Source organism: Pteropus medius, unplaced genomic scaffold (genome assembly GCF_902729225.1).
Source record: "Pteropus medius unplaced genomic scaffold, Ma_sr-lr_union100, whole genome shotgun sequence".
NCBI lineage: Eukaryota > Metazoa > Chordata > Mammalia > Chiroptera > Pteropodidae > Pteropus > Pteropus medius.
The window spans coordinates 4,944,294-4,972,057 of record NW_024349796.1 but is presented as its reverse complement, the minus strand read 5'-3'; the positions used below and the strand labels follow the sequence as shown (position 1 = coordinate 4,972,057).

At 35.6% G+C, this 27,764-nt stretch overlaps 1 protein-coding gene across 4 annotated transcripts in view; it reads right to left on the bottom strand.

Moving 5' to 3' along the window:
• Nucleotides 1-27,764, bottom strand: part of CNST (consortin, connexin sorting protein) — an 87,677-nt gene that overhangs the window by 13,250 nt on the left and 46,663 nt on the right. For 3 of the 4 annotated variants that reach the window (XM_039883255.1, XM_039883256.1, XM_039883257.1), the window contains exons 3-9: nt 18,867-19,071; nt 14,841-14,871; nt 12,922-13,008; nt 12,348-12,462; nt 10,243-10,264; nt 9,967-10,063; nt 3,537-4,426 (exon numbers count right to left, since the gene is read on the bottom strand). In XM_039883255.1, coding sequence (XP_039739189.1) covers nt 3,537-4,426; nt 9,967-10,063; nt 10,243-10,264; nt 12,348-12,462; nt 12,922-13,008; nt 14,841-14,871; nt 18,867-19,071 — 1,447 coding nt within the window. The remainder of the gene's footprint in view (nt 1-3,536; nt 4,427-9,966; nt 10,064-10,242; nt 10,265-12,347; nt 12,463-12,921; nt 13,009-14,840; nt 14,872-18,866; nt 19,072-27,764) is intronic. The other variant, XM_039883258.1, reaches the window with a different exon arrangement.

Sequence of the window (27,764 nt, the reverse complement as noted above, 5' to 3'; positions counted from 1 at the left end):
CACACATAAGCTGAGTGGACTTTGCTTAGCAGTAAGGGGTTGGATCATAATGCTACCTTGAACTTGTATAGCATATTTCTTCTCTCAGGTTTTGATGCTTGGAACAACCGAAGAGTTTAAAAAGGAGATAATGCAACCCTTCCAGGTTCCAGAACCCGGCAAGTCAATGATTTTTTAGCAATACCAGGTTCCTCAGTAAAGGGGGACTAGGGTTCTGATATTAAAATAATCATGCCAGTATATTATGAGTACTGTGATCAAATTGCATCTTTTTCCAAAAACTGGGATACTCAAATTCAGCAAACAGCTAACACCTGGTGTCAAACACCTGTTAGACTGCAGGTTGTATACATGCAGTGTCCTTATCTAATTTTAAAAAAATTTTATTAAATTTATTGGGGCGACATTGGTTAACAAAATTATATAGGTTTCAAGTGTACAATTCTACAATACATCATCAGTATATTGCATTGTGTGTTCACCATTCAAAATCAAATCTTCTGTCACCAAATCACTGCACCTGTAACGTGTGGCAGTCACGGAAAAATAACACATAAAAATTACTGAATGAGGGAATAAATGAGCAAGTCTCCCTAACTCACTGATACTGCACACGTAAAACTTTGTTTCTCGAAAATCAAGGAAATGAACACAATGTTTTTGACGCTCTTTTAAAACAGTGGAGATTAACTTTTGATGATGGTGTGTTGTGCTCTTTTATCCATAAGAAAGAACAGCAATGCTTCAGATACGAAGCTGTCGTTTTACTGATCAAAATTACTTCCGGATTCAGAAAAGCTTCTGAAACCTAGAACATTTTCATTTACACATGTCTCTACATTAAATTAAATCAGTGTAGATATTTTTAGTTCTCTATGAGATTTTGTGTAAATTATTTCATTTTATGTGATGAATCTAATTGTTTAAAAAAAACATAACAAATACTTCCACGGGAGCCAGAGCTGATCAGTGCAGAAATGGCAAGAAAATGAAGGCAGAGAGAGAAGAGAAGGGGGAAAACGTTGGTAAGGAAAGAACATACCATTACTTTCTACCACAAACACAGTGCTAGAAGGAGCGACAAGCAGTAAGGAAATCTGTGAGGGGCAGAGTCGCTGATGGGACAAATGAGAGACTGGGGAGCGAGACAGAGAAGGACTCACGGGGACAGCACAGCGAGGTGGAGGAAAGGGGCCTACGAGCAGCAGTGGTTCCTGAAGGCATGACAAACACTACTCAGGAGGATACTTGGTTTGTAAGAGATTATGTTCTGAATCCTCTATTCACGAAGTATGGAAGCATGAAAAACAATTCCAGTAAGATTAGCGAAGTGTGGCGGCACAGAACCCAAAGGAGCCAGGAATTTATCTGACACTTCATTGTGTTCTCAGCACCTGACACAAGGAAGATCCTTCAAGAAGGCAAGAAATAATATTTGCATTAAAAAAAAAAGTTTTCATTGACAAGCAAACCCACTACTACCTGAACGTTTTACTTAGCCCCAAACCTCATTCTTAAGGTGTTGAGGAAATAGTAAGCATTAGCGATTTCAGTCTACAAGTTTTAAAAACCCTTTTCCTGACAAAGTTAGACAGATTTTATTAAAATATATTTCTCAAAATGAAGAAGGAAGTATCCAGAGACGGTCGGTTTGACATTATCACAGGAAAGTAAATTAGTTTTGTTAATCATATGTAACTTTCGGGGTTCTTACAACAGCACATCTTAAGAGACCAATAAAGTTTTAGGATAGAGGACTCTCACATCTAAAAAGTAACTTCACAGAAAAGACAACTTTAAATTGCAAATACACAGTTTCCACTACTGGTGTTATCCAGTGGGAAAAACTGACTGAGGAAGAAATATTCCATTTCATTGTAATACAACGTGAATTCCACAGTGATGCCTCGCCATAAAACGTCCTTCAGGTAGGGAGGATCGACGGGAGCACTCTTGACCCTTCTTCACAGTTTATACCTAAACAGGAAAAACTAGACCAATTCTTTTCTCCATAAGGTCAACTGGATTACTGGCGTAAAAAGCAGCATCAGAGAATGTAACTAACCTCTTGGAATTACAGCTAAATTTGAATATGGGTGTGACCTTGCTTTTGATAACTTCCAGCACCAGATATATGGTTAAAATAAACAGGAGGAGGAATACTGTACTATTAGCTAGCTTGCTTGACTGACTGACTGATTGATTTTAATTTTTTGCTATTTTTAAAAATTGTGGTAAAGTATATATAACATAAAATTGCCATATTGACCACTTGTAAGTGTACGACTTGGTGGCATTAATTACATTCATAATGCTGTACATCTGGTACCAATATCTAGTTCCAAAACTTTCATTAACCAAAACAGAAACTCTACATTCATTAAGTACTATTAAATAACTTAAAAAAAAAATAAAGAAAAATTATGGTTGCTGGAGAAGGGACTGTAAGTCCATTCCTTCACGACACTAGTAATCTAACAGTTATAATTATCCTAGAAAGCTGTCGCAGGGTTCTGTTTTCATGTTTCTTTTGTTGTCTACTTTGGCTCTGTTACTTTTCCATTTTCCACTTTTTTTTTTTTTTTTTTTTTTAGTGATAAGACAGAATTAGGAAACAGTGGATATGAATAGGACTTAAAAGCTAGAAGCTAGCCTGGAGAAAAAACAGAAGATGAAAAAGAACAAAGGTAGTTAGTTAGTATCCCAACCTTCAGAGGAGGAAACAGGCAACAGACTCTGACAAGTAAACAGTAACTGCGCAAGGTGGTAACCCCCGGAGGCAGCATTGTGACAGGGCTCGCAGACTCTGCTCTGTCCACCACACCAGGCTGCCTTCCCGAGGGGCTATAGCTCTGATATAACTTTTATCTTTTCTTTTTTCTCTAAGCTTTAAAAATTGTATTATCAAACAAAGGAAAATAGTCTTCTTGATCCTCTCCTCCTTTTTTTTATTAGCCTCATTAACCGTTTAGAGAAACTTTAAAACTTTGAATTATTTATAATACTTGTTTTAGTCAACTCGTATTGTTTGTTGAAACCTAGAGCTTATAAATTAATATTGTAAGAAAGAGGAAATTCACAACACACAATTTAATGGCTTAAAAACTCATCTGGTATCTCCTAGTCTTATTGTATTTTAAAATGTGTCTTTCATTCGGTGTGTTAAAAAATTAAAAATGTATTAATAAGAGGAAGAAACAGAGTATATATTATGCCTTCTAGATGTATGAGAGGAAAAATAAGATTTCCTTATAAGAATGTGACTAATCTTATCTCGGTCATAACTCCTAGGACTGCCAAATGAAAGTCACAGGAATATAAAAAATGGTGTTCATAATGCTTACTGAACCTGGAGGCATGCAAAATAACTTCTTGAAGCATAAATCACAATTAAAATAAATGAAAAGTGTACATTAATTAAATTTCTCCCTCACATTTGAGACCAGGAGAAATTTGTGAAAACAAGGCAATATTCGGCATATATGTGCTTCTTTCATTTTACTTTTAATCGTACTTATATCAAATCTCAGATTTACCTCTGCAATCTCTATCCTTTTTGCAAGATCATCGAGAGAAAGACAGCTATCATCGGAAGGCAGGTTCTCCTGTAGACTGTAGGATGCTTCGTCAGGAGAAAGGTCTTGAAGGAGATCGGAGTCTTCCTCTTCGTATGAAAGGGAATCTTCAGTATCTTTTAAGCATCCTTCCAAAAGGCTGGTCAAATAGTCTTCTGTTTCTTTATTGACTTGTTCCTCCTTACTTCCCTTTTCCTCTGGGGCCATAGACTCCTCGGAAAGCACTGTACTTAAGTCAGATACTTTCTTATTTTCACAAAGTACACTCTGGGAGCCCTCTGAGTCAGCCGGCCCTGGCGGTGATTTTCCATCACTGCCTGTGAGATCAGGTTGCAGCAGCTCATTTAATTCATTGTTCTCAAGTTGGTCTGTGGACAACGCCTCAGAAGCATCCTGAAGTGGCAACTGGAGTTCTTTTCGTTGAGTCTGTGAATATTCACCCTCAGAAATCAGGGCAGGAGGTACACGCTCAGAGCCTGGTAAAATCAATGGCTCTATCATTGACCCACTGGAAAGGAACCCCTTAGGGTCTTCAGCAGTGCCCTCTATTTCGGCCACATCTTGGCAGACTTCTGTGTGAGCCAGCTGCAGGCGGCTGTCATCCTCGCAAGCTTTCTCGGCAGAGTGTGGCCCAGACCTGCTCCCGGCTGTCTCTGAGGGCTGGGCGTGGAGCTCCCGTGTGTCAGCAGCGCTGCAGAGTGGCTCCGCCGTGTGGTCCCTCCCTGCAGTTGTCAGCGGGCTCCGGGGATCTGCTGGCCTGGCCATGTGGTTACAGCAGGGGCTGCTCTCTGGGGTCTCTTCTCTATGTAGGCTTTCTTTACTTGGTTCTGTGCCAAGACAAGTTTCACTCTCTGCAGACAAGGAAAAACAAGTTGTTTTAAGATTCAAAACAACACTTTGTACAGGAGGAAAGGGAAAGGACATGTGAATAATACGTGTGACACAATAAGCTAACCCTCTGAAATGATATATTTCTCCTCCTCTAGCTTCCAATTATATAATTCGACGCACTTCTATGGCAACTCAGTATTGAAAAGTTTACCTTCTGTGGTTTGGAAATATTATTCGCAAGGCCCCTCACTGTATGCTGAGGCCTTTTCCTTTCTCATTTACAGTTATTTCCCTTGGTGCTGAAAATTCACTCATAACTTTATTTTAAAAAAACAAAACAGCTCTACTTATGTATCTCTAAACTCTGACAGATGTATAACTATGGCATATGTACCATCAGCTAATTTATCAGTTTTAAAACATATTGTCCTAGAATCTGCCTTGCCAATAATCCTGGGAATTCCCTTTAGTTGTATTAGAAACCTTGTTTTCTGAATCCCAGATTTCCTCTTAGAAACCTTTTCCCTCACGGTTTTGAAGGCACTGCTGTACCACGTCGAGCTTTGGGAAGGGATGTGGAGTCCTTTACCATTCTGAATACTAATCCCTTGCAACCTACATTATCCTCCTTTGGGAAGAAGCTTTAGATTCTTTGCTTCTACCTGGCATCCTGAAACTTCATAAAGGTTCTCATTCTTTGTGTTGGGTAGTTGGTGGGACTTTCAATCTGGAAACTTGGGACCATCCATTCTGGGAAATTTTCTTGTATTACTTTTTTGATAATTTGACCTCTGACATTTTCTGTTCTCTCCTTTAAAATGCCTGTATTAAGGATTTTGGGTCTCATGGACTAAACGTCTATCTTTTCTGTCATACTGTTCATCTCTTTGTCTTTGGATCAGCTTTTAAACTTCAATTTTATCTTTCAACTCTTCTAATTTTTTATTTTGGCCATAACACTTTTTAATTTCTATGAACTTTTTTCTTTAATTCTCTGAATGTTCCTTTTTTTTTTTTTAAATCAGCATCTTATTCTTGTCTTCATACATACAATATTTTTTCTAATCTCTGTGAAATTTGTTAATTTTTAAAAAGTTTTCATCTGTTCTATGTTTCGTTTCCTTTGTGTTTCTTTTCATTGGTCTGTCTGATTTGTTCTGCATCTTTTCTATTTGAGGTTTTCTTAAATGAGGTAACAAGTAGCTCTACGGTTAAAGGCAGCCTTCTCTAGTGTGGGACAAAGAAGCATTGTGTCATTCGTTGGGAGGCCTTTAATGAGGTATCTGGAGGTTTTGTGTCCGAGACTAGTAGCCGGTTTCCCAGGGAGGAAGAAAGAGATTTAATTGTCACAGTTCTAGATGCTAAATGTAGAAAGTAGGCTAATGGTCTCACCATCCATTCAATCCTCATTTTCTATATAATACTTCTTTCTTGAGTTGTGTCTAATCCCTGAGTCCACAATTCTTCTAGCTCACGTTCTCTAAAAAATAAACCTTCAGCCTCGTGCGAGGTAGAGATGGAATATAATAGTCTAAGTGCTTCCTGAATGGTCTTTCAGCCCAGCCTCCTTCTCCAGTCCGACCTCACATTCTAGACCTTAGAGGTACCCACCCTCTGTGCTTTCAATTCCCAGAACTTTCCAGGCAAGAAACAACATTTTCCCTGTAGACACTCAGCTTTCAGCTTTCTCTGGTGTGCGAAGCCAGTTGCCACCCATCCATCTGTTTTCCAGCTTCCAAATTTTTCTCGATGTCACATCTGTTGCTGTTTCCTTGCCAGTTCTGTCCCTGTGGGTTTCCGCCTTTTAAGATACCTTTCTGATGTTTTGATGAAAAACATCAGGAAAAAGTGCAGGTAAATGTAGATCTACTATATTTAACCAAAAATATTTTCTGAATTTTCTACAAGTATGTATTATAATATAAAACTTATTCTCATTAATGCTTCTGTTAATGTTAACATAAATTTCTGTGAATTAGCTCTCCTGAACCCCAAAATCTAGTGAGGTAAGTTTGCTACTCTCTATTGGATTAACTTCACACATCTTAAAAAACAACCTTACTCTGATGAAATAAAAATGAAGAGCGGACTGTATAACAGATAGTTAATAAACATTGAATTAAAGAGTTCTAAAATGAGAAATTAGACTTAACCTAAGTTCTAACACGTACTCTACAGAAATGTACATGCCTTTGATTATTCTTTCATTTCCTAGTCCCCCACGTTTTCTTTAGGGAAAAAAATCCCTCACACAATTCATGATATGGGACTAACGAATTCATGAGATAACGCTTATTTCTTACGCTTTCTGAATATCTCATTAAGTACAGACATTTGAGTGGTATCAGGCCAGAAAAGGAAATTTTCATAGTATTTATTTATTTTAGCGGACGAAAAAACATACTTAAAACTGAGTCTGAAACGCGGATCATGGTATAAATTAGTACATCTTCTACAGACGTTCATTCGAAACTAAAAATGTACACACGCCCAGTCAGCAGGGAAAAGCAAGTTAAAACCGCAATGATAAACCATTTCATATCCGCTCAGATGAGTAAAATTAAAAAGACTGACAACATTAAGTTGTCAGCAAGGACGTGGAAGAACTGAATTCTCACACATCGCTGATGCAGTATAAAATGGGACAGACACATCACAGAACTGTTCGGCACTTTCTTATCAAGTTAGATATGTACCTTCCCTAGGACCCAGCAATTCCACCCTCAATTACTTACCCCAGAGAAAGAAAAACATAAAATAAGTTCCTAGCAGACTTATTCATGATATCCCCAAACTGGAAACAACCCAGATGTCTATCAACAGGTGACTGGATAAACCACTTTGGCATAGTAAAAAATGGAATACAACTCAGCAATGAAAAGAAATGAACTAATGATGCACAGAGCAAATGGGTGACTCTTACAAATATATGCTGAGCAATCCTATTTATTTTAAATTCTAAAATATGGAAAACTCGTCTAAGACAGAAAAGCCCTGGCTGGCCTAGGGCTGGAGGTGGGAAGGACTGGCTATAAAGGGCATTTGGGAGGAAGATTTTAGAGTGATGAATGTTCTCTATCTTGATTAGGATAGTAGTTACTTCAGTGTATACATTTGCCAAAACTCATCAAATTAGGCACTTAAAATGGGTACATTTTATTGCAGGGAAATTGTACATTAATAAAGTTGATAAAAAAATGGGAAGAGAATGATAAACATAAAACTCAGGATAACAGTTATCTCAAGGGTGTGGGAAAGCAGGGGACACCAAGGTAGTTGTAACAGAATTGACAATAAATTAGCCCTTAGTTGAGTACTAGGGTCATAGGTCTTCATTTTGTTATGATTTTTTATAATGTATGGATGGAACATTATTTTTACATATGAAATATTACTTAAAATAAATGTAGGTATAAATTAATAAAAATACATGAACTTCAGGGTCAGAAAACTAGGATTTGCCTTTGAGTTCTAATTAGTTCTGTTCCTGGATCAGTCATTTAACTTCCTTGAGTTTCTTCAAATGATTTAGCCTACATTACATTGGTTGCTAAAAGGAATAGATGAAATCATATACATAAAAGCACTTTGAAAATATAATATACTATGTAAATTACTTGAAGACTTTAATGATGGGAACTTCGTCGGAAAAATGGTAATGAATAATATGTGGAAAACATTGATAACACGCTAGTGCGGGTGAGCAGTGATGATATGGGAGGAGGAAAAGAAGCAATGAGCGCAGTGAGCATACACTGAGCTCTTACCTTGGGCCAGGTATTGTTCTAAGCTTTTAACATGAAATTACTCATTTAATCCTCACAATAATCACAAGTAAGTACTATATTAATTTTGGAGCTGTGGGAAGGGAGGCTCAGAGAAGTTAGGTAACTTGCCTAAGGTCACACAACTTTAAGTGATGGAGACAGAGTTTAAACCAGGTAAGTTTGCTCCAGAAACAATGACTTTAACTACCACACACACAAAAGCAAGTTTCATATTATATAAGGAGCTTAGTGAGGATTAAGGAACGTAGAGAGAAAGGAAGGGAAAGGAAAGTCTAGATTGTACTACATGCCATACGTTATTAAAAATGAGGAATACGAGGTAAAACAAGAACAATGTATTAAATACAAATCATTTAAATGTGTTCATATTTCTTTTTCTCATATTCTTGTACTTCTATGTATTTATTCACAGAATAACCAATCTGATGAGACTAATTCTGAAAAATTTAAAATTTTTCTTTCAAAGACACTGTTTTATCGGATTCCCCCGCCCCTAGCCCCTGCATTTAGTCCATGCACTCCCCGTAAGATGGTTATTAGTGAGATGCTGTATTGGGGAAGTCTGTAATAATCCATACAACTTACTTAAATGATGTGGCATTTGATTAGAAACAAGAACATGCAGGTTCTAGTTGAGAATCAAAGGATCGAGCAAGTGACTCAAATGAGGTGTCCCCACCCTTACCACATTTCTCACAGCAGAGGCAAGCTATAAACAGTGCCAAGCTAGTGCTGGGCAGCAACCAGTTCTGAGTGTCCAATTTAATCAACAGCCCATAATAGCACTCTCCCCAGTGTGCACAACACGGAGACACATCTATGCCCAAACTGGGTGGCCACTTTGTGACTTTTTCTCTCTTTAAGATTTTTATGAAGCCTATTTTACTCTGATTTCCAACATAAAAATGACTGCAAAAGGAAAGATGAGAAGAACAGAATATAGTAGGATTGACCTAAGGCAATATCCTAAATTTGTCTCATAAGAACAAAGGGGATAAAGTAAGATTTAGGGGTAAAAAAAGACTTTATAAAGAGAAAAAGGAAAATTAAATTGTGGGCATCATTATCATCATCATCATCTTATTTCTCAGGTGACTCCGTCAAAACATGGGATGCTGCCTGTTTAATATCAGGAACATAAAGCCCAGGAATATAAATTAGTACTAAAACCATAGGTTAGGAAAAATAAACATCTTAAAATGTATTTATTTATCTTTATTTTCTAAAACTTTTATAACGAACATACATTACTAATGTAAAAAAAGGTTTCTAAAAATCTTTAACTCTTGATCTAAGATACAAAATGGTGTAAATACATCATAAATGCTTTAGAAATGTATATATGCAAATTAAAGTACACCATATGTTAATCAACAAAAAAGGGAAGAGAATAAATTGCTATACATAAATTATCAACATATAGAGCTTTTAAATATCTAGATATACAGAACAAATTTCTGGTGAAGTCCATACAAATTTTATTTCAGAGCATTTTTATACAGTATTATGATATTGTGTTAGATACATATAACCAACATGGGGAATAATTTTATGTTTTTATGAGAATTGAGATTTTATAATTTCTACTACTAGATATCTAAAAATAGTTATGCAATATAAAAAAAATCTCACTTTGCTATTTGTCTAGGAAAGGTATATGCCAAAAAAATATAAAAACAAAAAAATTCCTTCACAGCAATTGAGACGTAACACTTACAGAATATGAAAAGAGGCAGGTGCCTCTTACATGCCTCTCTAACATCAGAACGTACCCGGCTTTGTGGGTGGAGCTCCACTTTCCTTTGAATCTTCAGACGCTGTTAACTGCGTAAAGCATTTCCTTCCCAGGGACTTTTCTACGGCTGCTATCTAAAAAGTTAAAACAAAAACAAAAACAAAAAAACACGTTTGGGGAAACTATCGCATTAAATTAGAAAGCTGAAAATAAATTTGAGAAAGGTTTCTTTATTTTCAAAAAGAGTCCATGCTATAGACATATGACTCTTAAAATTTTTCCTGTAAATGCTTTCAAAGAAACGATCTCTTACCTTATGTTTGGATAAAAGAGGACTGTAGAAAAAAACAGAGAAAAAAAAAAAGAATTAAAAAAAATTACAGCAGCAATATGCTTCCAAACAAATGTCACCGAAAAGGCTGTAAAAAAAAAATTACAGCTTCTCTGGATTCTAATATTAGCACAGAACATTTCCAGGGCTGAAACACTACCATGGGTTCACACAGTTCAAAGTTCAGCTATATCATGTGTTAATCTCCTTAGATAGCCAGTTACTAGTGAACACTCCCAAATAAACTTACGAATGGTAATATCCAGGTAAAAAAAGAATGTTCACCTTTTGCTAACAATATATTTAAAGACTATTTCATACACACACACACACACACACACACATATATTTAAAATTTTGGTTTGTCATTATAATCTAAAATAGATTATAGCAGAAGATAATTTTATTGGCATTATCCATAGAAACAGATAACAAAGTTATTTTTAAACATTATATTTTAGGGAATACTCAATTTAACAGAATGCATATATCTGCCAAAAGGCATGCACGAAAATGTTCATAGCCATTTCATTCATAATATTCAGAAACCAGAAACAATCCAAATTTCTATTAACAAGAATGAATAAATAAATAGCTACACAGTCATATAATGAATCGACACAGGAATAAAACAGAGCAAATTACCATTGCACACAACAACATTTAACACAAGCATAATGAAGAAGCTAGATACAAAAATCTACTTTCTGTGTGATCATATTTACATGAAATTACAGAACAGACATATATTGTCACAGAACTCAGTGGTTACACTAGGGGGTGGGTATAGACTTGGTACCTGCATGAGAGAGTTTTCTGAGGGGCTGAGCTGTTTTGTATCTTGTCAGAGTGGTAGTTACAGAGACATATATATTTAGGTAAACATTCATCAAGCTTGTGCACTTTAATGTATGTATAACTCAAAAATATTTTTATACTAAAAATTTAAGAATAATAATTTGGGGTAATGATTAAAATTTAAAGCATAAAAATGCCACGCTCAGATTATGTTCAACAAACAATTTTAAATAATCAAAACACTTGTAATACATTTAAAAATTATTAGTTCCATGGGAAGGGTAGGGAAAGTATCTACATTAATATTTTCAAAGCAAGAAAACAATCTCTTTTATTTATTTTAAAAGATCCCATTATTTTAAAACTCTGTGAAATTGAAAGTTAACCTAAAGGTTAAGAAATTAGGTTTTAATGCAGAATTGCTAAAAATACTGTTTAAAAGATTCAAAAGAAAATTGTCATCACTAGAGTTAAATGAGTATCATTACTGAATCTAGAATCATTCTTCAGAGGCTGGTCTCCAAAATAATCAGATCCAAAAGCAATTCTCTATCTGCTCCATAAGCTAAGAAACAATTACTTGTGTCTGTTCTATTATTAACAAATAGTTTTAGTTTACTCTTTGTGATTTTGAGGGAAAAGGAGAAAAAGTTAGCAACAGAATGGAGTCTTTCAGAGTTATCAAGGACTTATGATGTTCATCTGGGATCTGCACTGGTTTAATCATTACCATGTCCTCTCACCTTCAGAATTCTGTCTTCATATAATGAACTGAAAAAATATTTAAGTGCTTTATTATTACTATAATTTAGTTTTAAAGGCCTAACTCTTTGATACAAATCAAACGATTAAAAATTATCTGCAGTATTTTGGTTAAATACTATACTACATTTGCTTTTCAGTATTAGACTGTTTTTAAAGATGCATTTTTACTACAACATACAAACATTGGCAAATAACTATAACAAAAAATCCTAATATGCATTTTTCCATCTGAATAGTTTAATCTCTAATCAAAAAGAGAGCGAAATTAGAAATTATATTTAAAATTTTCTAATTGGAAGGTATTTTGAACTTCTGTAAAGCTGACCATTTACTGAGTTCAATATAAGAAACATAAAAGCTGAGAAAGGAACCTAAACATTTGATTTTATCCGGTTTAGTTTCTCCAGTTGAAAATATTAACAAAACAAGTAAAGAAATGGTACTTGTATTTCAAATATTCAGTGCTACAATGGTTCTTCAATATTCTATTCCAACGCATTCTAATCCAGTATTGAAATACTTACTCTTGATGCGTTGTGCAAAATTTAGTAAGCCGTTCAAAATCTTCACCATTAAATCCCTTTTCTGAATTCCTTAGAGATGTGACTGTATGTGGTTGTACAGTTTTCCATTTTGTTTCTAAATTTAAAATATTTGTTAGTCACTGACTATTACAAATCCTATTTAGGAGGGAAAAAATAGTTAACTGGCACCACTGATTAAGATTAGCAGCAAAATTAACTTCTCAAACAACCCAAAATTTAACACGATTAGAAATAGCTAAGTGACTACTTTTCGATGTAAGTGAATATTATCCCAGAGACTAAATTAGCCAGTAGGGCATGCAAAAGGATCAGAAGAAATGCAAATAGTTGCAAGAGTTCTCTTGTTGGCACTGATATGAAGAACAAAATACAAAGAGAAAGATTTTCTCACAATGACATATTGTGGTAAAAATGCTACTTTCTTTGCAACATTAACTTGACTGTAGAAACATTTATTTCCTGAGTTACAAAACCCAGTCAAATATGTGAACTTTCTAGATAGCACCTTGTTAGATTAATGATAATTCCACATTCTATGTTAATCTGTACTCACCCCATTGTTCTTGAATGGCAGAAAGGTTTGCGAGCAATTGCTCGTGATACAGTCGTTCAAGCTGAATGAATTTCATTGCTTTCTCATCTGAACAGAAAATGTGAGGAAAATAGAAATCTAGGCTATTTACATTTAGCCCCATGTTTGAAGAACAATGTCCTATATAAACTGAGAAATTTGAAGCTTACCAAAAAATGAGAGGACTCTAAATATTTTCAAATTTTAAACAAATCTCAAGGTTTCTTGGTTCTGAAGTAGATACATTTTAATGTAGCATATTATGCTGTAGCTACCTGGGTTCAATCCTATAAGCAAACAGTAGAAACTAAAAGAAAGTTTGAATGATCAAGAAATGTCTGCTTACCAATAATATATGTTTAGCAGTTGATGAAACACAATTTACTGGGACAGAGGACCCACACGGAAGCCTGGAATGTTTCCCCTTTTTTCCCCTCTCCTTAAATTACTTTCTGTCAAGCAACTATGTTATCCTCTTGTCAAACTGTTTCTGATTTCAACTCACCTTGATCCTCTACTTATCTCAGTGAATGCTTTTCTCCCACAAAATTAAAGGATTATATGCCAAAACAAGGACAGAGCGAAACATTATATAGATCTTCTATAAAAATTAAATTAACTTGCCACAATAATTATGTGACTCTACCTTTTTGTAGATTTTCTCATAAACTTCTGCCTTCTCCATCTGCATCACACATTTAGCACCATATGAGGTTGCGATAAACTGTCCAACTCTCTACTTTCCTTTGGGCCATGTTCTAAATGTTGACCCAGATAAGAAGAGCTACAGAGCTCACTCTGTAGCTCTTTGTCCTTCCCAAAATCGCCCAGAGGTTCAGTTTTCCCTCTTGTCTGTAGTTTTAAAGATATGCCAGGAACCATAAACTAGTCCAGGGAGAGGCAGGGACAATTACTTTCATTTTCTTCTACCCATGACTTAAAGTATACCAATGTTTTTCACTTTACTGAATATAAAAATGATCTAAAAAACTTGCTAAAATACAGATTCATGGGGCTGATCCCCAGAAGCTCTGATTCTAAGGCTCATGAATTTCCATTTCTAAGAAGTTCCCGGAGATGCTGATGCTGGTCTGCATGTACTACATCGCACTCGTTATTTGGTTTAAAAAAAAAAAAAAAGAGTTCTAGCTTCATTTCCACCAGATTTAGATTTTCTGCACACTTAAGAATAAACTGCCATCATCTGAGGTTGTTACCAGTTTGTTTATCTCTCAATCTGCCTAGAGGTGTGGTAAAAGACGACCAGGGTAGGAGGAAAAAGAAATCTCATAATTGGGAAAAACAGATGCTTGCAATACAGTCTTTTTAAAGAGTATATACTGGGCCATCCTTCAAAAAGAAAAGCCATTTACAAAAAGGGAAATTGAAAAACTGATGGAAGAAATCTTTCCTATACAAAAATTAACACACAGTCCAACTTGACCACATTTATTCTATTTATTACGAGTGAAGATACATATACGGCTGTAATGCAGTCATGAGACCTACTACGTACAATATGCTTGACAGGCTCTACCATATGACTATTATTTGACTTGCATGTCTCTTTAATTAAAAATAAATAAATAAATAAATTCCACTGGATTTTAAAATTATATATTTTTGGTAATATGCGCACCACCACACAAATATTTAGATTTTGGTAAAATCAGGCCTTATTGATGGAAGGTCAAACTTGGGTGTTCTAGAGAATTTTATGGCATAATAGAAACTTCCTACGTCTTGCTTTCCAGGGTGATTACCTGGGTGCCTACAACTGTTAAAACCCATCGAAAATGACAGATCTATATATTTTTATTGTATGTAAATCTTGATTTAAAAAAAAATGAGCAGTTTTTTAAGAGTTTATGAATTTCTTCCTGTAATTAAGAAAAGGATACAGTCCTCCTCCTGGAAATAGGACTCTGCTATCTGTTAAAAACAAATAAAAAACAGGAAATTAAATTAACATTTGGATGAAAAACCAAATTTGGAAGAAATCAAGACCTTGAAATTGAAAGTCTTTAATATCAAACTTAGAAAACTATTTAACTATATTTATCAGATAGAAGAAAACTGCCTGCAAAGCAAATATAAACATTCTTTGGTTTTAATACAACCTCATTCATCCTATTCTATTTCATGTCAAAGCAAACTTCACTGATTCATTAAAGCTTAGATGAACTCAGAATGAGGAAAATACTACAAAGGATACGAAGATATAATACAAGTAAGAGAACGACTTTGTTTATTGTCCATTAAGAAGGTGAACTATGTCGTGTCACATGAGACCTTAAAACCCCATTCATTTCATTTCTATTTCACAAACTACCTCATGGGACACTGACTTCTGGTTGTTTTGATATTACAGAAAAGACCAGGCCAAGTGCTAAGAGTTGAGCAATATGTTTGGAGATATACACAAAATGCTGCACAGTATAAAGGGCACCGGATGGGAGTAGCAGGGGTGTCCAGAGGGTCAGGATCTGGTCCCAGTCAAGGCTTGTCACTTACCAGATTCATTCAAGGCATCTTTAAATTTAAAGATTCTTTAATTCTAAAAAACTTGGATCTTTTACTTAGATCTTTATTTAGATACAACATTTATAAATAGAACCGTAAAACTGAAATTATTTTTTGAGAAGTATCTGCAAAAGCTGACAGTGTCATATTCGAATAGTTCGTATAAGTACTTTACACTTTTCAAACAGTTTCCACTGATTCTTTCTAAATCTCTAGTTAAAAAAAAAAAAAAAAAAAGGTGTTCCACTTATAGATCTCCCTTTTCCAGGTAGCTGCCAGTGCAAAGAGCAATAAGCTATTTGTCAAACGTATAAACCAGCAATAAAAAGGAATGGCTTTTCCAAATCCCACAGAGGAAAGAACATACTTTTAAAGGAAAATATATGCCTAGCTTAAAATTTATTCCATAGACATAATACATTTTCATGAACCATATAGATGACTGGATACGTTTTTGTAAATTTTTAGTTTAACCTAAAGTTTGATTCCATATTTTCTACTCTGAGGACTTTATGAAGGATGAATTGATTTTCAAGAGTCTGCTTGTATTTTATCAGCTCATTGTTCTAATACTGTTATTACAGTACTAGTTTGAACCAAATCAAAGTGTCAATATGCAACAAATTTTTTTTTTTTTTACCTACGAAATGAGAATTCCGTATACTGTAACCAGTGGTGTGCTGATGAATGTTTACCAATTGGCTCTAGAGTGTTAGAGAAAGACAGCTTTTCTGTACAAAGGTTAACATTTTTTTAGTGGTGTTTGCTCTCTTTTGTGTTGTCAATACTGCCATTGTGTCCGATTTCAAGCTACCAACATGACGAACGTCGCTGAATATGGCTCTCATGAGCTCGTACACCAGCAGCAGGCTCCATGACATCTAACAGAAATCAGTGACGGCATTTCACCCACAAACTTCCAGTGAAAAATCTATGGCGTGGCGTAGATTTCCCACCATCCATGACAGGAGATAAAGTTTTAGGTTGCCCATCAAGATTAATGTCTGGCTCTTCAAAGCTTGTCTCCTTGTCTTTTTGTGTTTGTGTATCAAAAGACATATTTATTTATAAATAACTCTCATTAAAGAAGTATTGATGAGGTCCAGAACTATTTGGAACCAGATTTTCTGGCACTACAGAAATATAAATTTCAATTAGAATTCAGGTGGCGGTTCCAATATCATAAATGCGACCATGAGTACAGGATCATAAAACCCAATGCCTCAGAAGTAAAAGGCATTTCCAGTGAGAAGACAGCTTGAAAAATAAATATGCAGGATATTTTCCCCATAAAAACCTAACTCTGGTAAGTCTCGCAGGGCAAAAGAAGATGTGATTTTCTTCGATGTCTCCCATGTGTCTAAATCTGGGAGGTAGCCTGGTAGAGCAGAAAGAAGGTGGGGCTTGGAGGTGAATTACCTGAAACTGTATTCTTGTCCAAGCTCTGCCATTACCAACTGTGTGACCTCGGATGTGTCATTTCATGACTCAAGCCTCAGCTTCCTTATCTATAAAATAGGGGCAATAATACCTGCAACTCTATGAGATAAATGCCATAAGGATCAGGTGAGAATGTATATACAGCATAGTGCCCAGGACATAGCAGTAAGTGCTTAAAATGGCTTTTGAGTCTGAACCAGAAGTTCAAGATACAGAGTAGAAGTCATCCCTCTCCATCGTCACCATTAACCTGGATGCCTTTTTCACCTTATGCTTGAATTATAAATGTCTATTTTTAGTTCTTATTTTTATCAAAATTACAAAAATAGATGGTTTAAGGAGTCAACTAATTCTTTAAGATGTGTTAAGAAAGCCTCTGTTCCTCTTGTCCTATACCTTTCTTCAGGGGCAAGCACTTAGATTTTTTTTTTACCTGTTTTTTATTTTTTAAACTTCTGTCTCTAAACATTATGCTTGTATTTGCTATTTCTTAGTTTTTCAGTTTCAGTAGAAGATGAGGATTGAATTCTTTGATTCTCCCCTCTCCCAATCCTATAAACTCACCTATCCCATATTGTTATTCTGTAGTAATGGGTAGATTAATATTTAATGTTTACCTTATTATGAGCCAAAATTTTAGTATTTTTCCTTTCCTGAAAACTTTCTGTTTTCGCTGGAGTTACTTTTTTCTTTCTTTCTTTCTTTTTTTTTTGGCATAGTTTTCCATGCATGTCTCACATGTACGACTCCAAACCACCACTACGCTCCCTAGGTTATTTGGAGGATGAAATAACTAAGTGTGAATATCCTTTAAAAGCCGACTCAGTGTACAAATACGAGGAAGGCTGAAAGGTTAGAAAGCTGCCTTGGTGTTGGTGCTTCTCAACTATGGCAAGTTAGAAACATTTTAGAGATCAAAAAGCAGTACTCATATTCTCAAAGGCCTTCTTCAAGTTCACAAAGAAAGTCCTATAAATTTATAAGAATATACATTTTCCTGCCTTGAGACAGAAGTTATTTAATTTTTAAAAGTACTCACTACTCATTGCAAAAGTTAAAATGAAACATAAGTAAATGAAATAGAAAGCAAAGCTTTCTTCCATTCCCATATTCTAGTTATTTTAATTTTAAGGAAAAATACAATGCAGCTCATAAATATCTCAATTTTTTCTGAATTAGCTCTTGTGTAAAAAAGCTTCCCCATCCCTGTCCTAAAGGCCACTCAGTCTCTCCATCCTCTAACTTGCCCTCCCCGTCTTAAGAGTTATTTTTCTAAAATTAAAATTTGATTTTGCATTCCCATAATTAAAAATTCTCAGCCCCTAAAAGGAAGGCCTTAAAGTCACCAGCTCTCCAATCTCATTTCCATTTTAATCTTCAACAACATCGCAGCCATGCCTCTGCACAGGCTGGTCTCTCTTCCTGTACAAGCTCACTTGATTCATCTAGTGAGTGCTTACACATCTACAAAATCTCGGCTCAAGAGTCATCTGCTTTGGACTTAATTAATGCCTACAGGACAAAAATAATCAAGCATTTTGTGCTTTGCTGAACATTAAACATGTCTACTGCTACACTTAATAGAGAATTCTACAATTATTTATCTACATAACTGTTTCTCACTATTCCACAGTGGCTCTCTTAAGAGCATACCCTGTTGAGTAATTTTTGTTTCCCCAGTGTCTAGTGCTGTTTTGATACCTTATTGGTGCTTACTAAGCACTTGCAACACTGACTCTTATCTGCACACAGTTTATTCACTATATACAAGAAGTTCGCAATTGTTTGAACTATAGTCAGTAATATGCACATTTCCCACCAGCCACTGATCCAAGGTCACTCACTCCTGGGCTCACCAATGACAGATGGGATAGAATCAATAAAAGAGAACTGGATTTCAGGTTATTCCAAACATTGGTCCCAGAATTTTGGCGAGGCTGGAAGTGAAGGGTTTAGTGTAGTACCTGATGAAGGCAAAGAGGAAGGGCTCTTGAGTCCAGCTGCTCAACTTCACCTCGTATGAGTGAGAACAGAGACTGCAGAGCTAGCGCTGGGGCTTCCGGCTGATCATTAGCATTCACTTCAGCAGACTCCTCATCACCAACAGCACGTGTGGCTGCACTCAGTACGTTTTCTTGCATTAAAGATTTAGAATCTCCTGAAGAAAGAAGTTTAAGAAGTAAACAAAATGCCTGTGTTAGAATAAAAATGACTATGTGGAATACCTTAAAACAATAATGCCTGTTAACCATAAAATTTTTAAATAAAACTAGTTATGTGAAAAAAACCCACCAGAAACCACGTTATTGTCCTGATTAAGATTATAATCATAGCTGAATGATTCTATTAGCACACATATAAACCATTTTCTTGCAGAATTATAATTAAGAATATTAGTTAAAAGAGATTACTTGAAACTAATAATAAAATAAAAATGCTAAAAACAAAACAAAACAAAACAACAAGAGAGAGGTCTAAAGAACAGTATGAAAGTTAAAATCTGACCCAAAACTTGACTCTCCTAAAGGGAAAATGGATTAGCCATAATTTGAGGTCCTAGCTTTCCCAAATAAAGCAGAACTGAACAGGAAGATAAATGTGTTTATCATATGAAATGGCTAAAGCAGTTAAGGGTTCCTCCTTTTGAACTCTGGTCTGATAACTTTAGAACTACTTCTGGATCCCAGAAGAGCAGTAGGAATTCACATGCAGAGCTTACCGAAACCTTTTTCCTAATAAAAACAAGTAACACAAACTTCTAAACAAACAAAAACAAACAAACAAATGAAAAACATCAGTGAGTAACTGCTTGGCCCACAACTCTGAAATAATGCACAAAATTTAAAAAATTTAAACATTATACATTGTAACTTCATCCTTCACTGAAATCTCAGTATCAGGTCTAATTATTATATTCAAATTGAATAGACTGTCGCGTCTGTACATACCTTCAGCTAGTCTGCCTCAGAAAGGCCCTTTTTCAGTAATTTAGCGTGTGTGCACCATGACTGAGGATGCCTTCCCCAGCACTCTAGAATGTGTCCAGACCCCGTCTTCTACCGCTTTCTAAATAAACCCACTGCTCTGGCCAGACTGGTCAATTCTTCATTTAATAAATACTCTGCCTTCCTGAGCAATTACAGATTCTATAGACGGAATATTTTCCTCTCATCTATGCCTATTTATGTTCTACCCTAACGAAATCCATGTTTTTCCCTATAACATGGGCCTAAAGTCAACTTATTTTCCTCTGAATCCTCCATATGGCCTTATATTATACTGGGTTGCCTTATAATAATTGGTGTAAGGTCTGCAGCACGGGGATTAATCTGTCTAACATGGCATCCCAGTTATACACAGCAGTATCTTCGGCACAAAAATTCTAAGTACTGTGCTTTTTTTCCTTATTATTATTTTTTAAACCATCGATAGTCATTCCTTAGGTTTTATGTCCCTTGGCTTCTGGAAGTCCAGTGATGGCCTGCCGTTTTGCAGGGACAGTATTTGTGAAAACATAAATGATTCTTCTACTTTCTAATTTTTAAACCATAATGGTAGTTAGAAGCTTTCTATAGAGAACTATCAAGAAATTAAGAAAAACACTGTTTTTATTTCCCTCTTTCCCAGCCATGCAACTATGCCCAAAGTACTTAATCTAATACAGACTATGTTAAGCCTAGCCTATGGAATGGGAGAAAATATTTGAATCCGGTACATCCGATAAGGTGCAAATATCCGAAATGTAACAGGAATTCAAAGAATTCAATGGCAAGAAAACAAATAATGCAAATAAAAATTAGGCAAAGGACCTGAATAGACATTTCTCAAAAGTAGACATACAAACAGCCAACAGGGACATGAAAAGGTGCTCAATATCACTAATCATCAAGTAAATGTAAATCAAAACCACAATGAGAGCACTTCACACCTGTTAGAATAGCTATCATCAAAAAGACAAGAGACAAATGTCAGTGAAGATGTAGAGAAAAGAGAAACTTGTACACTGTTGGTAGGAATGTAAATTGGTACAGCCCTTATGGGACACAGTATGTAGAGTCCTCAAAAACTTAAAAATAGAACTACCATATGATCCAGCAATCCCACTTCTGGGTATTTACCTGAAGAAAATGAAAACTCTAACTTGAAAAGATATATACATCCCATGTTCACTACAGCATTATTTACAAGAGCTAATAAATGGAAACAACCTAAATGGTCGTTGATGGATGAATGGATAAAGGAAATGTGGTATACGAATATATACAAAGAAATATTATTCAGCCACGAGACAGAAGGAATATCTGCCTTTTGCAACACCTTGGATGAACCTGGAGGACATTAAGCTAAGTGAAATAATCTAGACAGAGAAAAGCAAATACCGTATGATCTCATATGTGCAATCTTAAAAAAAGTCAAACTTATAGAAGAATATCTTTTGATATACAAAAGATAAAGAAATCAAAGCATATGTATAGAATCAAAGTATAATGGTGGTCACCAGGAGTTGGGGGGAACGGGGGAGAAGTGAGGAGATGTTGGTCAAAGCGTACAAGGTTGCAGTTGTATAGAAGGAATAAGTCTAACGATCTAATGTACGGGCATAATGACTATACTCAGTAATATCGTACTGACAGAAATAGTCTAAGGGAGTAAATTTCAGGTGTACTCATCACCTGATGAGATGTATGTTAATTAGCTTGACTGTAGTAATCATTTTACTACGTGTAAGTATATCAAATCACCATGTTCTACACCTTAAATATATGCAACTTTATTACAAAAATTTTTATCATGATTTAGGATGAACATATAAATTGTTATACTCGTTATTGATAAAGATATATTTCACCTTAGGCACATATCAAATTCAATAGGAAAACAATATTTAGCCATATTCTAGCTACATGGATTTTTAAACGACTTAAAATGTGGCAATATTAATTTCACATTAATAGGATTGAGAGCTCACATAAGAAAATAACCTATTCCCAAAGAGTTGGAAGAAGAATGACACAGAAATCGGGGTGGCCCTAAGTTCCCATCCTGCTTCCACTACTTGTTAGCTGTACCTGTAGCACGTTACTTAATCTCTTCATCTCCTCGTTTTCTCATTTGTATCATGGGTGCTCTACTATCCATCTGATAAGATTACTGTGACAATTAAACGAGAGCGTGCATGTAGAAGGCGGTGTGCTCCCAAACTTTATCCTGAAAAAAGGGTTTTACTGCAACTTGAATGAAAAAGGTCACAGGAATGATAAAGCACTTCTGAGACAGTCCATTTTTTATTTCAGTTTGAAGGAAAACATTCAGAGGAAAGTATAAATAAAGTCTATAATCCTAATGTCATGGTGAATAACAGGAATTATAAGAACTACTTTGGAGTATTAAATAGCTTCTTTATTCATCAATATTGTTACGTTTGAACATAAACTTATTTTTAATAAAGACCATAATTAAGAAAGTAAATGCTGGCATAACCATGAGTACTTAGAAAGACTAGCATGCTGTGAATTGATACTTTCACTTTATAACGTTGTAAAACATTTTAAATAATGTTAATAAAGCATTTGTGATATAACATGAAAGTTTCAGTATTTTTCCATGTGAATTTCAAAATAATTTTTATGTCATTACTTTTGATGATATGTGAGTCTCACAAAAGTTTTACTTGAAAAATAAGCCTAATTATATGTCATTAATTAGTACTAAAATTCCTTCTATCATATAAAAAGTTTCTGGGTAAAGAAACTATATGTTTATAGGTAAGGAGAAAGGCCAAATCAGGACATATACTGCCACATATAATTTCACCTTTGCTACAAAGTCTCAATCAGTAGAAATGCTCTTTTTTGCCAGATATGAATCTATACATCTAGACAGGCATAAAAAAATTCTGTGTCACATGATTACTGATTTTGACACTTACTTGTTTTATTCATCTTAGAATTTGTCTCTGGTGGTGGTCAAGAGACATTTTGTGGGCGAATACAGTAGCATCCTTCTTCACCTTAAAACATTAAGAATGTTCCCTGTCATTAATATTATTCTCCCTTAATAATCTAGCATTGATCTGCCATTTGCGACTATAACAAATGGATATAATTGTTTCTCTGCATGATGGAGAATGATGTGACTAGATAATTTAAAGGCAATCTCACAGCTTTAGTAATTAATGAAAAAATGAAATATTATCACGGACAAACTGGGGATTGGAAAGATGTTACATAGAAGATACCAAGGCCTGGGTAAAGATAGCAGCAGTGATTACACTTATGATAAAATGATGATAGTGATGATGTGAGCTAAGCTGACAGGGACGTTTGGGGATGAGAGAAAGGTCATTTAAAGGCCTAATGCTTTTCAAATGCTGTATACTGTTACTCAGAGTATAAGAATGCATTCTCACATGCAGGTTTGTGTGGCTTTAGAAGACAATCTGCCTGTGTTCATGCTATTTCCTCTGCCTGGGCTGTCGGCTTTTACAGGGGAGGTGTGTGATTCACCATTGTGACCTCAGCATGGGGCACAGGACCTGACGTGGGAATGGGCATTCAAACACTTCCTGGGAAGAAAAGTTGATTGGATATTAGTATGTATCATGGAGTATACTACAAACCCATATCCACTATGTCACTGGACTCTGACAACATTATAAAGTGAGTATTAGAAATCATAGATGATGCAGCTGAAATTCATCAGAGACTAAATGAGAGCCTGGGCTTGAAGTCAGTCTGCCTGGGTTTGAACCCTAAATCAACTGCTTTCTAATTCTGTGACTCTGGGTATGCCAATCTCTTTAATCTTTAATTTCTCCATTTGCTTAATGGTGATATTGCCTATTTTCATATGGACTCTCTTAAGAAATTACGTTTAGATAAGAAATAAAGTAGGAGGCACTTGTATTTATCCACAATTCACTCTCTTCTTTCAATTAAGAACACTGAGTTTTTGGAAGAAAGGTATTAGGAAACAAAAGTACATGCACTGCTTTGATAAAAATGCTTTCTTTGATCCATGCATTGAAGTTCCCTTTTATCACACTGAGGCTACAGCAAATAAAGACTGGGAGGGAGAGTCATAATCGGAATTCAGAAACAACGGCTGAAACCAACCAAACTCCACCACTTCCCTTCAGGGTGAACCATCCACCCTTTCTCTGATCACGTTTTCTCTGATCACGTTTTGTCTTGCTGAGAATGGCGGGCAGGAACTGTTCTGAAGAAGCCTGGCTGTCAGCACACTCCGAGGAGAGGCATGTGTGATCATGGTTCTTTGTCAAATTATGCTAAGTCAAACATGAAACATAACTCTTTCAAATGCACTTTAAATTCAGAAAATGTGAGATGCATGGTGCAACAAATAGACTTAGTCTGAAGTCAGACTGCCTAGGATGAAATCCTGAGAGTGTCACTTACTAGAAATAGGATACTGGGCAAGGTAATTATTCTCTCTCTGTGCTTCAGATTCCTCATCTATAAATTGAGGCTAATTGTAGTACTTAATAAGTCTATGGAGAAGAGGAAGTGAAACATTCCATATAAAGCATGTATCATGGTGGCTGGCATATAGTAAAGTACTTAATAAATGCTCCGGAAGTTTTGTTTTAAAACTCAGTAAGCTGCAATTGAATTAGCTTGTGTATCCCTAACAGTGAGCTTAGAGCTCTATCAAATTTTTTTGATGATTTAAAAAAAACACAAACTTACCATTTTAACCATTTTGAAGTGTTTAATTCATGACATTAATTATATTCACAATGCAAGGATCACCAGTATCCATTTCCAGAACTTTTTCATCACCCCAAATAGAAACTCTGTACCCACCAGACTAACTCCCCAAACCCTTCCCTCTCCAGCCCCTGGAATCCTCTATTCTACTTTCTGCCTCTATGAATTTACCTATTCTAAGTACCTCATATAAATGAAACCACACAGTATTTATCTCTTTTGCATCTGGCTTATTTTACTTTTTGAGGAACCACCAAACTGTTTTCCTGGAGCTCTATAGGATTTTAACTTTATTTCAACTGCTGTATCCTTACATGGCTTCAATATTTATGCTTTTTTATTCTCCATCTCTAAAACAGAGATAATATCACTTCACAGAAATTTGGTGCTTCTAAATCAAAAGCACCTTATCTAAAAGATGTTATCATACAAAATATGAAACGATACTTTTCAGAGCTCTTCAATTTAATTTCATGCCTTGGGCATAGCTCCTGAGATTGAAAAACTGTAAAATTAAAAAGCCTTGAGTGAAAAAAGCAAAATCATGGACCAGGAAGTTCCAAACTCCTGTCCTTCCACAGAAACAAACAAACAAACAAACAAAAAACCCAACCAGACTACCAAAATCAATTTTGTCAGAACTCTGTTACATGATACACATGAGAGTTCCAGAAAGAGAAGAAAGAGTTAAAAGGGCAGAAAGTCTACTTGAAGAAATAATGGCTGACGACTAACCAAAGTTGAGGAAAAACATGACCTCCACATCTAAGAAGCTCAACAAACTCCAAGCATAATAAACTCAAAGGGAGCCACATTTGGACACATTACAGTCAAGTGATCAAAACCCAAAGACAAAGAATTTTGAAAGCAGAAAGAGAGAAGCATCATGAAGAGAATCTCAATAAGATAGACAACTCATTTCTCTTTGGAAACCATTGAAGTCAGAAGGCAGTGGGATGACATAGTCAAAGTAATGAAAGAAAAAGATAGTTAAAACCAAAGATTCTGTATCCAACAAAACTATCCTTCAAAAATGAAGGCGAAATTAAGAAATTCTCAGATGAACAAAAGCTAAGGGAGTTTGCTACTTACTTGCAAACGGGCCCTACGATAAATGCTGGAGGGAATCCTTCAGAATAAGATGAGAGGACACTAGACAGCAACTTAAAACTACATTAAGAAATAAAGAACACTAGTAAAAAGAACAACACAGGTAAACATAAAAGCCAGCATTATTGAATTTTTTTGGTTTGTAATTCCTGCTTTTTTCCTATATGATTTAGAAGGTAAATACATAAAACAACTGTCACTCTATATTAATAGGCACATAATATATGAAGTTGTAATCTGTGACAATAACAATAAAAAGGGGGAGAGACAGATGCATGTGACCTGAGTGCCAGTATACTATTGAAAGTAAGTATTGGTATTATTCAAATTAAGATGTGAATGGCAATCTCCGAGAAAATCACTAAGAAAATAACTTATAAATATACAGAAAACAAAAGAATCAAAACGGCATACTACTAAAAAAAATCATCTTAATATAAGGAAAAAACAGGCAGTAATTGAGAAACAAAAATACGTAAGGCATACAGAAAAATAGCCAAATGGCAGAATTCCTTTCTTAAACTCTTCAAGTAAAAGGCAGATATTAGCAGAAAGGATGGCTTCACTGGTGAATTCTATCAAACATTTAAAGAATTAACACAAACTATTTTCAAACTCTTCCCAAAAACTGAAGAGGAAGAAACGCTTCCTAACATCCTAGGAGGCCAGTACTACCCTGATGCCAAAGCCAAACAAAGACACTACCGAAGAAGAAAACTGTCGACCAATATCCTTTATGAACATAGATGCAAAAATGCTCAACAAAATACTAGCAAACCAAATTCAGCATATTAAAATGATCATATGATACTACTAAACTGGATTTATCCCGGGAACTCAAGGGTCGTTTGACATAAGAAATCAGTATAATAAACTACATTAATAGAATGGAGAAAACTCCCACACAATCGCCTAAAATAACACATAAAAAATATCTGACGATGTCCAACATCCCAGAATCTATCCCGGGCCTGGATAACTGATCCTTTGATCACTTGCTTTTCCCTTACTGAGCTTTAATTCCCATTCTTATGTTTTAATTCACCAATAAACAGTGAACCTGTGAAACCTAAGGCACTCCACCCTCAACCCTCATAAAGGCAGAACCCCAGGTTCGTTTCTTCTCTGCCCCTCCCAAAACCTTGCTGTGTGGTCTTGGGTGTGCTGTGTACCCTCCAGAAGCTGTGAGTAAGAAATCATTTTTTTCAAAGTTCACCCATGGCTGTTGCTGAGATGGGTCTTGCAATTATAATAAAAGCCACAAGGGCTGGTCTGGCCGCAACTTTGGCTGTGGTCAGTGAATGTCTGTGGGGGCATGCCTCAACTCAAGTAGTATGGGCCCAGGTGAGAGCCCCCAGGAATTTCTAGCCCATAGCATCACTATATGCTGAAACTGACTCAAAACAATGGGTCGGTTATCAGACCCATTATCAGAAAAACAGAAAATAAGTGGTAGAGAGGATGTGAAGAAACTGGAACCCTTGTGCATTGTTCATGGGAATGTAAAATGGTGCAGCTGCTGCGGAAAACAGTTAGGCAGTTCCTCAAAAAGATAACCATTGAATTACCATATTGATTCAGCAATTCCAGTTCTAGGTATATACACAACATAGGTATATTTCTAGGTATATGAGCACTCAAGTGGATACATGTACACCAATGCTCACAGCACATTACTCACATTAGCCAAAAGGTAGAAATGACCCAAATAGCCATCAAGAGATGAATGAATATTTAGAATGGAATACATGCTGCGACATGGAGGAAGCTTGAAGACATTATGCTAAGTGAAAAATGCCAGCCACTAAATATATGATTCCATTTATATGAAATATCTAGAATGGGCATATTCATATAGACAGAAAGTAAAACAGAGGTTACCACGGGTTCAGGTAGGAAAGATGCGGAGGTATCGCTTAATACTCACTGAGTCACTGTTTGAGGTGATACAAATTTTAGAAATAGATAGTGGTGATGGTTAAACAACATGTAATTTATACCACTGAACTGTACACTCAAAAT